Source organism: Egretta garzetta, unplaced genomic scaffold (assembly GCF_000687185.1).
Source record: "Egretta garzetta isolate BGI_Z169 unplaced genomic scaffold, ASM68718v1 scaffold154, whole genome shotgun sequence".
NCBI lineage: Eukaryota > Metazoa > Chordata > Aves > Pelecaniformes > Ardeidae > Egretta > Egretta garzetta.
In genome coordinates this window covers 4,661,320-4,672,854 of record NW_009259600.1, presented here as the reverse complement: position 1 = coordinate 4,672,854, position 11,535 = coordinate 4,661,320, and the positions used below count along the sequence as shown (strand labels likewise).

The 11,535-nt window shown below is 36.2% G+C and overlaps 1 protein-coding gene across 1 annotated transcript in view; it reads right to left on the bottom strand.

The window, feature by feature from the left end:
• VPS13B (vacuolar protein sorting 13 homolog B) overlaps nucleotides 1–11,535 on the bottom strand; it is a 482,902-nt gene that overhangs the window by 164,690 nt on the left and 306,677 nt on the right. The window contains exon 30 of the mRNA XM_035893844.1: nucleotides 3,954–4,157. Within this exon, the coding sequence (XP_035749737.1) occupies nucleotides 3,954–4,157 (204 nt within the window). The remainder of the gene's footprint in view (nucleotides 1–3,953; nucleotides 4,158–11,535) is intronic.

Genomic DNA, 11,535 nt, shown 5'->3' with positions numbered 1-11,535 from the left:
ACTGGTCCCTTTTTTCTGGTCGTCTTTGTTAGAACTTGGCAAACTGCACTTCAACTTTCAAAAAAAAAAAAAAGCATGAAAATGAAAACTATTCAAAGAAAAATCTGTAGGAAACCTTTCTGAGGATCCTTGCAAAGCAAGAGTGGTATTTTGTTCAGTTTTGTACAACAGATCATTGGCTCCCTGACATACTCAATGAGAACCGCAGAGAGCTGTTCCAGATGGTGGTATGCCAAGGACAAAACTGTAATGCAGTATATTGCCACACTCAATTCATTACCACACAGAGAAGTAATGCTTTTAAGCTCGATTAATTTTTTTTTTTTTTTTAAACAGAGTTTATTCAGGCTGCAGGAAGCAGAAGTTGCTGCTGGGAGCTGTAGAAAGATTGCACAGGGACGGGGGCGAGGCCTCAAGAGAGGATATATTTCTTTATTTCCTTCAGGGCTGTTGTTTTTTCCATTGAGAGGAGGGAGAGGGAGGAGGAGATCTGCAAGCTGAAAAAGCAGTTTTCAATCAAGAAAACTTCTTTTGGTTAAGTACTCCCAGTTCCCCACATGCTGTTTGGTAAAGGGAATAAATGTGGACAGGTTTCATTTGTACATAACCTTATTAGAACTGTCTGACTGTTTCCAGTATTCTTTTTATATATTACACCATTAGGGAGCTTTTTGAAACGTCTACAGTGATGTATAAACATTTCATAATGGGAAGAGTTATGATCCCTGATCCTCAGTACAGCACAGCATTTGGATGTTTTTTTCCAAAAGAGGACACCCACCCTACCAGAGTGCTCCAGTTCCCCCATTCTTCTTGGGGTGACCTGCGGCGGCACAGGGGGCATCACACCAGCACTTCACAATAGCCCCTCTTGAAGAATTTTACACTAAACACCTTGAAACATTCAAAACTAAGTCTCAAAGCAAGACTGCTTGCTTTCCAAATTACAATGTGAAAGTTTAAAAAAAAATCAAACCCATGACATACTAAGTACTAGAAATATTGAACTCTAGAAAAAACGGCGGGAAAATTTGAAGGATTTACTATTAAAGCATTTAAATGATAAATTATGTCAAAAGCTTTCAAATATTTGTTTGTATAGTATCCATAGAACTTATATTTAGAGTGATTTGGTCTTCATGCAAATTTTTAAAACAAGAACAAACTTCAACCCAGTAGACTAAATTACAATATAATCTATTTCAGAATTTGTACAACTATTTAATTAATCTTAAAAAGATACAGTAATGCTTTTAGAAATGGCAATGGAAAATGAATGGCTGGTATCTGCTGAAGTTTTCTGTAAAGTAACTATGAAATATTTGGATATAGATATACCGCACCATATAGCACCTAAGAATTAAAAAAAAATGAGGGAAACTGATCTCAGAAAAGAATGTTAAAACCCAGTGAACCTAATAAACCAGAACACTGGGTCTAAACAACAAGTGAAAACAAACAGAAGTATATTAAAGCTAAACAAAGAAATGAACCCTAAAATAACTCAGTAAAAATCATTCATTATGTTCCAGGTTAAACATGTCTAAGAAACTTAAAGGACTAAAAAAGAAAACAGTAACACAAATAGGTCAAAGAATAAAGCTTCTGTGGTAGTTGCAGGAAATCTTAAGATAAACTTCACCCTGAAAATGCTAAGCACCCTGTAAAACACCATGCAGCCACCCTTTTGGTGCATGCTGGAAATATCTCAGCGGATGGCAGAGTTCAATGCAGGTTCTTTCAGTTCTCAGCACACAATTTCCACAGATCATAAAATAAACCCAGATGCAGCAAAATGGACTGCCAACTAAAAAGCAAAAATGCAAACATCCTGAAACAGAACTGTAGTAAATGTGTAAAATTTCAAGCCAAAAGGACAAGAAAACACACCAACGTTCTCTTTAAACAAATTCAAGCCGGAATTCAAATACTGTATTTCATACTAGAAAGGAAAAGTTAATGTATTTAGTTACAACTGATCTAAATTAAAACCCAAGCAGAAGATTCATTCAAAAGCAATTTCAAAACAAACATACTTATTTGTCAAATATATTCTAATAAAATTTTATTTTGGAAATAAATTTCTGCTAAGGAAAAGAATACCCAAGCAGTTATTAAAAAAAAAAAAAAAAAAGAGAACTTGGATTATCTGTAATAGCCGCTTCCCTTACTCTTACCTTAATAGCTTTACAGGAACCCCACCAAATCTCCTATTCAAATCTATAACCATAAAGCTCAGACCAAAGTGTGCTGGTAATATGATTTCAGTCACCAATGGGGAGTATAAGGAAAGCCAGTTCCCCAGTGGCTGGTTTTGCTATGTTAGTTTAACTTGCAAATTGACCAGAAGTCCTTTGGAGATCAGTGTCATCTTATCTTTCAAGAAATACCAGCGGCCCCATGTTGTTTGGTGAGAATGAACTTGATGGGCAACTTGCCCAACATGAAGGCCCAACTAGAAGGTCATACATATTTTTTCAAGGTTAAGAATTTAAAAGAAAAAATGTCTATGGAATTATGATAGTTTAAAATAAAAAATCATGAAGACAGGAAAGAACCAGATGATCTCATAAATGAAGAACAGATACTATTACAGTGTTTAATTTTTTTATCTGTACTCCTGTCACTCCTTGTGGTTTTATCATTACTTTGGTTAGGTCTACTTTTCCTGCCCTCTATTTTTCAGCGATAAACTGGAATTTATTCTTCATCACATCCTCTTCCTGCAGGCACGCCTACAGAGTGAGCTTATTTGCTCTCTTGGTCTTTCATCAATCTATCACTTAGAAAGCTCAGCCAGTGTGCCATCCTCATGTAGCTACTTTTGTTACAGCTTGCCTCACTTTCAGAAAAATCTCAGAGAGTCCTCTAACCTCCCCCTTTTTTTTTAAATTTAACCAGCAATAATTCAATTTTTCTCTTTCCGTAAGATTCTGCCTGGTTTTCTATACCACTTTCAGGAATTCATGCCTCAATTCAGATCGGAATCTTATCTTAGAAACCACAAAATTATGCAGGCGTTTCATAAAAATTGGATTGTTTTTGCATGAATTAGATGTAAAGGACTTTTAAATGAAAATAAATAAATGTGTGGGCAAACAGGCATCTTCCAGCAGAAATGCGTCTAAATCCACAGAATTACTTTTGAAAGCTTTCTCTTGGCCATCAGACCTTATTTCTGTCACTTTGAAAAGAGAACTGACTGCTACACAGTCTATAAAAATTTAGCTTTAAACCACCTGTATGAGTTTTTAAGTATAAAAAGTATATTAAAACTAAAATAAAATTTTAAAATTTTCATAAATTACCAATTAAAAAACCCCTATTCTATATTTGAAAACTTTAAAATTTCAAATACCACGCAAGTGTATGCATGCCTTTATCTTTCAACCCTGTTTAACTAGAGGGCAGGGCTTTGCTTGCGTGTGTCACACAATACACAGTAAGGGAGACTCAGTTGAAATATCTCATTTATCAATATTCATCTGGTTTTAGTTACAGGAGTGCAAAAACCAGTTCAGAACCAATAGGAAATGTCCTAGTTTATCCTCCCCTAACAGAAATGTCTAAGCTGGTTTTACTCAAGCTTTGTAAAAATACAAAAGAAATAAGTTTAAAATAAAGTAAAATTAAAAAAAGCAAAACCAAAACCTCCCATTGCTTGTAGACTGAGAGGCTAAAGTCTGAGCCCTGGAGTTATTTTTATGAACCCACAGTAAGCCACTCAGAAAAGAGCTTATAATGGCACCAAAGGCACACAATAACTGGACAGTAACTACAGTGTAACAATAATATTAATATGCATTTCAAATATATAACCCAAAACTTCATGAAAACATGCTTGTAATGCAAAGCAAAACCATTACAGAATTATTTGATTCAGATATACAGTGAATGATATCTGCAGTGTTTGTGCTATGTAATTCTTGAGTAAGTTAAAAAAGCCTTCCTACCTACTGGCCATGTTCCATTCAAGTGCTGGATTTTGAGAATTTCTTTCACTTTCTGTCAAAACCCCTCCTTTTCCGTTTTCCTTCTCTGGTTTCAACTGATTCCAATGAGCAGTACCAATGTTTATAGATTGAAGATCTATTTGATATTGTCTGTCTTCAACCTCTGATCCAGGGTCTCGAAGTATTCCCAGATTCAGTGCTCTCCTGTAATGTAAAAGAAAAAAATCAGCAACAAAAGTAAAAATCCGACCAATTGGATATTCATTAAGATAAAAATTAAGAAAACTATGGTATTGATTTTGCCATTCTTTAACTACTTCTAAGCATTATTCTAAGTCCAGATCTTCAGAAGTATCCAGCTGCCTCTTCCCTATGGAATTCAATGGGAAATATGCAAATAAATATATTCCAAAATGTATCCAGATCCACCAAAGTTGATATGAGATCAATCCACTGGCTTCACTGCACTTACAGTCAGGTCCCAATGAGCAGCCTTATGGGGAAGCAGGACTACCTCATACCTACTGAACAGATAAAGGATGTCACACTGAAATCCTCAAAAAGAACAGCTACGTATCAGTATTATGAAAAACTTTATTGTGAGACAATTGTTCTACCGTTCAAACTCGTCAAAGAATAAAAATTTAAAAGAACATTCCAAGATGATGGGAAACCAATCTGTTTAACATGGAATTTCAGTACAGCACTTTGTTATTAAAATTCTTCTGAGAAGTGAGAAAAAAAGAATTTCTGAGTGAACCACATTACTTGTGGATCCTGCTAAATTCTACTACATTAGATTTTATGAAGTATTTGTATCTTGAGCTGAGCTTGGGAAACAGTCGCACTGAACTTCAATAAAACTGTCAACAGCTGAGAGCGGAGGCTGCTTAAGACCATTCGGTTTTACCAGTGACCAGTATCAGAGTCGTCTCCTACTACCATTTGTCTTCTGCTAACGAGCACTAGTAAATCTTCAAAAAAATTATCTTGCCCCTTCTATACTGGGAACAATATAGCTTTATGTGCACTGCTCATTTGATATTCTAATGAAATTGCACAAATGAACTTATCACTGTTTTTCAAAAAAGCCAGTAAAGGTGGCAAGGGGATCTTATTTTTTTCTGCTTTGAATCTGTGATCACATCAAATTGTAGTCTATTTTTATTGATTTCCTACATCTGAGTTGAAGCTTAAGCTTCTTATTTGCACATGCCATCCAATCTACTGTTCCATTCTAGGTTGTTGTCTTATGCCAGAGTCATTATTTAGTATGTAACTGCTATTTCCACAGAGAACACAGTAATTCTGCAATTTGTTTAACTGATTAATTGTTTAATTAATTTAATTAATTGATGCTAACAATCTAAAAATAAATAAGGATTAAAGCAGCATGTCTCAACCTGTGATGCACGCACTGCAGGCAATCTGTAAGTACAGGTATGCAACCTATTTCAAAGTGCAATCCCAGTGCTGCCCAAATCCAAACACAGCTGAAACTGCTAATACTGTTGCCATTGCCACCAATGGAGTATGCTAGCAATGAGGAAAATTAAGTAATTAATTGTGTCTATCCAGAGACACATGTAAATGGCAGGAAAGCCGTTTTGATCAAGTCATTCCTGGTGAGGCAGTGTGATGGCATTCAGTAGCCCTATGACTTTCTGAAATGCTTTGCAGAAATACACTGAAAATCTGTTATGTCAGTAGTGGTATTTCAAAATTAAATGTGGTTTCTTAAAACTCAAGAATGTGTTTGTCAACTTTCCACATACAGAGATCTAACCACAACAACTGTGTCTTTTATTATTCTTTCTAGGCATTATTTCGTCAGTATGAATGCAGTTTTCATGGTTTTGGGGGGTTTTTTTTGTTGTTTTTTTTGTTTTAAAAACCCAACACAGTAGATTATTCTATGACCCAGTGTCTCTTTACATACTTTGTCTAATGCAAGTAAATATTGGAATATATGTTTTGAGAAATATTACTAAAAATAAAGCACCAAATTACATATTTTATGAAATCTGTGTAAGTATATAAAATACAGAATATGATAGTAATTTCACCTGCATAATGAATTCTTCTCTCCTCTGCTTCACAGTAAAGAATATTTTTCATTCGTTGTTGAATGAGCAGTTTGAGAACTTGCACTCAGCTGCACCTAGCACTATATTCCTTTGGCTTGTTCAGCACAACCATGACCTTGTGAACCGAATTGGCTGTATGCGCCAATCTTAAACTCCCCATTGTGACAATGGCTTTCTTCCCCTCATAAATTTACTTATTTAAATAGAAACCTCAATGAAATCAACTCTTTGGCACACTTTTTCAGAAAAAGCAAAATACACAGAGGTACTATTCAGACAGAACGTATTAGTGCATTGCATCGCTGATTTAAGATTTGTCCATTGGATCTTTTTTTATTTGATCCAATTAAATTTATAAAATCCCAAGGACTGGGTAATGTCTGTACTGCTTTGGGATATCACAGCCTAATACTTTCATGCTGACAGAACACCTGCATTTTCATTCTGTTTCTACTATTAACAATCTCCTATATACAATACAAAACTCTTCCTCTGATCCTTTAGATACATCTTTGAAATCCAAGCAAACAAGTTATGTTTCTATAGACTACCCATTTCAAGAAACACATATTTTACAAATACATGTAAAATACAAGGATTAGTTATTAATACCTTGATGTTTCGACTAAGCTGATTATTGCTTTCAGAAAGTATATCCTGTCAGTTTTATACAAGGATCAAAATACAGCCTTTTTCCAAATAAATTATATACATACAGACATTTACATAAGCACTCATTTCTGCTTTTCCATATCAACTATTTTCCTAAGTATGCCCCCAATTTATCAGTTGTAAGCTTCCTAGAAGGATGAGAATAAATTAAACCGCAGCAGAACTGGCCTAATCTTAGAGCATACATGCGATGTATGAACTTTGCAGCCTTTTTGATTCTGCAGCTTTTGAAATCCTTGTGGCAAACAAAATCAGGGAAACAGAGTAAGCCAAATTCATGACTTCTCTATCCCTAGCATAAACACTGTTTTACCAGCTGAAATGTACTGTAGGGGCTATGATTTTAATTGCTTCCCCCTTCTGAAAACAACTTTGCTATCCCATCTGAACCTTTCGGCAGGTGGTGTAGAATACAACGGTTGGTCAATAATACAGTAAGATCATAAGCAACCAAAGACGGATATAAGCATGTAACAGGAAACACAGCTCTAATGTTTTTCTTTTTTAAATTGATTTAGTCTGGGTCAGGCTTTTTGTATGTTTATATAAGAAACAGCTCATGTTGAACCAGTTACTACTTGCTGCTGAATAGGCATAATTCTGAGACCCACTGTAAAGCAGTTAAATGTATTCACTAATAGCTCATCTGAGACCCACAAAAAAACTAAACAAGGCAGGAAAATGGCATTTAAAGACTATAGATTATGTAATGATTAAGAAATATTCACAGACTTTACACATAACAGCTCATTTTTATTAGCACTTACTGGATGTCTGTGGGCAGTGACTTCTGCTTCCAGGTACAAAGATGACAAACCTATCTACCTAAATGTCAATTATTAAAGGTTTTGTCAGGTGGTAAAAGATTCTCCCTATTCTAATTTAAAAAGGAAATAGACAGTAAGCTTGGACCAATATATACCCCCTACTTTACCTCACCTTGTTGGACCTGGACATAGAAGCCAAGCAAGGGGATCACATCCCTCTTCTGCTTAAGCTTGTGGAGTCCCAACCCCAAAGCCCACCACCTGTGAACAAGATGTGACTGAACTAGTGCAGAAATCACAGCAATATTTATCACTGACCTAATGCTCCTTAACTGCCTTTTTCCCAATTCAGTTCAATAGTTTCCTAACTTACTCTCCTCGACAAGGCCACAGGGAAAATGGAAACAACTCTTTCTTAGGGAAGCAATGGACCACAGCTCCCTTTGGAGTGAGATGTTAAGAAGGGCACAAAGAAAAAAATGTGGTAAACCTAGAACATCTAAGATAACAATATTGGCCTTTGAAAATGCTCAGCTTCTTGCAGTAAAACCCCAGACAGGAATCAGCTTCCCAAAGAGAGGAAACTACTATCTTATATTTTTTCTTTTTTTCTTTTAAATTATAGCCAAGTAGATGCCTGTCTGTCACAGGCAAAGAAGCTAATGCTTGAGCCACTGGGACAGAAACACAACTTCCCCAACATCACAGAACATATGTAGACATGATCTTAGAACAGGAATAAAAGAAACCCTGTAGCATAACAGTTCATGATGGACGACTTGGATTTGCCTAAGTCTGGAGAGATTAAAAACATGTATTTGTGAGGAAGACCAGAAGAATGAGAAGTTAAGGAGAAAAAAAGGAGCCACAGGAGTGGACAGGAGGGAGAAGAGAGATGGGATCAGGGCACTAATGCTGAAATTAAAGAAAAGCATCAGGTAAGAAAATGCTCTTACTGCAAGAAGGGAGGAGGAGACATCCTTAGGCAAGAAGGGAAGGTCCCAACAAGTTTCTAAAATTTTGTATGTGATCCTGGGTACACATTCTACCATAATGAGTGAGCTCTGTATCTTTTCCGATGGGTAACCTCAGCTTCCCCACCCTGCCATCTGTCCATAGGGAGGCTTGTTTGTGGTTTAACAAACACAGTGTTTTATGACCGCTGGGATGTTGGAAACAGTTTATTTTAGTCTGGATCAGTAAAGCAGTCTCTCAAATGCAGTCAGCAGTTAACTCCAGTTCTCACCATTTCTGCCACTTTTCCCCAGGAACTATGCCCCATCTGATTGGCTATGCTGGCAGCTGCTCCTTCTCCCCTCTCCAGCTCCACCTCAGCAGAACTCAACTACTGCCCCACCTCCACACTTACTGGCAGCATAATCTGGATTGGACACAGCAAGTTTTTATTAAATACAAATATAAACTGAGTACAGTAAGGCTCATTTGTTTAATGCTTTACTGATTAGCAAGTGATACTATTATGTTCATATGTCTACACTCGTATCACTTTTCACTTTAACATTCCATTTAATCTTTATAGGAATCTGTTTAACAATAAAAACTATATTCCCCTGATTAGCTCTTGTGTTTTGTACAGCCAGACACATCAGCATTATCTACAGAAGACACTACACGGTGGGTGTCCCGTAAGTCAAAGTGGTTAAGGTACCTGGGTTCATCTTCAGTTGTGGAAGACCCTTATAGAAAGAAAACATCAGTGCTAGCTCCATGAAGAAAATAAAAATGACTGATCACTTCTAAACATTTACATAGTGGACAAACACATCACATTATTAATGCAGAGGAAGAAATTACTAACTGAATTCTAACTGAATACATTTTGTAGTCATCAATGGTCATACTTCTAACTCTGTAACAATTTGCAGTGTTTATAGCTTTTGTGAACAGACATAAATCAACTTAGAGGTAGATTACTTGTTTAAAAAAAAAAAAAGAGACAAGCAGTGACTGAAATATACACAAAAAATTCTTTTGATTGTGCTAGACCACTTCAAACAATTGATATAGTGCAGCAAAAGCAAAACGGGTAATTTTCCTCTAATTTAAACTAATGTTGGATAGATGTCTGACTTGGGTCTCTTGGGCACTGGTTCCATTTTCGTTCCCTCTACCTACAGATGAGTATCATGGTGAAGAGAGGTACTGGCATAAGTGTAAAAAAGCTAAAGAAGAGAATGAGACACCAAGTAGCTATAAAGATCTTCAGTTAACAGAAGGATAATAAGCATATTGGAGAAATTATGGAACTCGGTACTTTTCAGTAATCAAAAAAATGATGATACAACTATGGATTAGTGTGTGCTAGGACATAATTCAAAACATGCCTGGTGGAAAAACAAACAAACAAAAAATTTGGATGTACAGAACAGATCATCTACCCCACAATCGAGAACAGATCATCAGCTAAAACAGTACTACGATTTAGTTGAGCATCATTACACGTCTTTTCGTCTCCTCAGTGTCAGTCTGGAATACATAAGGACATTAGATACATGTTTAGAAAATTCAGCCTTGAAAAGGAGTTTGATCTACTGCTATTTCAACATATTCAGAGCTTCTAGACACTTGAAGCACAGCACAGAATCTACTACTACAAAGATCTCTGTTCCTGGCAAAGGGAGAATGACATTAAGAGAAAGTACTCAAGATCTTCAGCAAAGCCTTCACATTACCCTATCTACAACTGTTTCTCTTAAATATCCCCAAGCTAGGTTTAAACAGTCACATCTGAAACAAATGCAGATGGGGTAGATCCAAACACAGACTTATCCCCTCTCTCTGCTTCTAGACTTTCCCAGTCATGCAACAACAACTCTACTACAGGAAAAAAGAGTAATAATCAAACTAACTTTTTTCAAAAAATCTTTACAAATTTGCTACTTTCTTTTAACTAATACTTTCCAGCAGAGCTTTTTCTTGGTGAGCTGAAATAGATAGATCTTCCCTTACAATTATTTTGTAAGCTTTTTCTTAAAAATAGAGAATACAGACAAAAATCTCAGTTCTTAAACAAGCTGCTCAGAGAGGAAAGATTGTAAAATTACAATCACTTTTCTTTTGGCTAACTACCTTCTGTCCTTTACTTGACCAGTTTCATTAACTTCAACTACTGAGTCATATAGATATTTACTTTCATCCAAAGCCATTTTAAAAAGGACTGATTTTCACTGAGCTATCATAATGCAAGAGAAGAGAGATTTGGTTTTGAAGATATAGAAGAAGAAACCTGGAGAACTAAATTCAATAGCTTGTGCCTATTTTCCACGTGTGGCTGACACACTCTCAAAAGGAACAGAAGATGCTGTCTTGGTTAGAGCTTGAGGTGACAAACCTAACCGGACGCGAGGACACATAGAAGAGCTAAGTTGGTCAGGTCTTCATACGTTGTGCACAAGAAAGTCTGGGACTAGGGAGACTGCCTGGACAGGCCTCCTGCGGGCCTGCAGGATATGTTTCCCTCTCTGCAAGGCTAGAACATGCCAAAAGAAAATAGGAGAGGCAGATTTCATTCCTATTCTCTCTCAACTTGCTTTTTAAGTGACTCTAAGCAACAAACTTAACCTCTTCAAATGTTTATTCATGTGTATGGTGGGCATAATGCCAAAATGATGTTGTGAATATAATTAACAAACTGCATAGAAAACATTTTGAGATCATTGGCTACACAGTGCTATAAGAAAGCAAATATATCAAAATATGTATAAAAATTAACTACTGCAATTTTTTATGAAGGTACTATTTACGTATACTCTTTATGTAACTAATTAATATTTTTATTTTGAAACCCAGTAGGTACATATTCAGAGGAAAAAATAACAACACCCCCTCACGCCCGTTAATTACAGTGGTGGTGCCAGGTGGGTGCTACTACAATTCCATTTGCTATCCATTTAGGAAGGTCAGATTTTAGTCAACTGGACCACGCCAAGGTCAGGATTGGTAGCAGTGCATTGATCATATAAAAGCTACTAAACACATGAAAGGAATTACAGTAGATCACACATCAAACATTTTGGCCCTGTGCTTCCTTCCTCT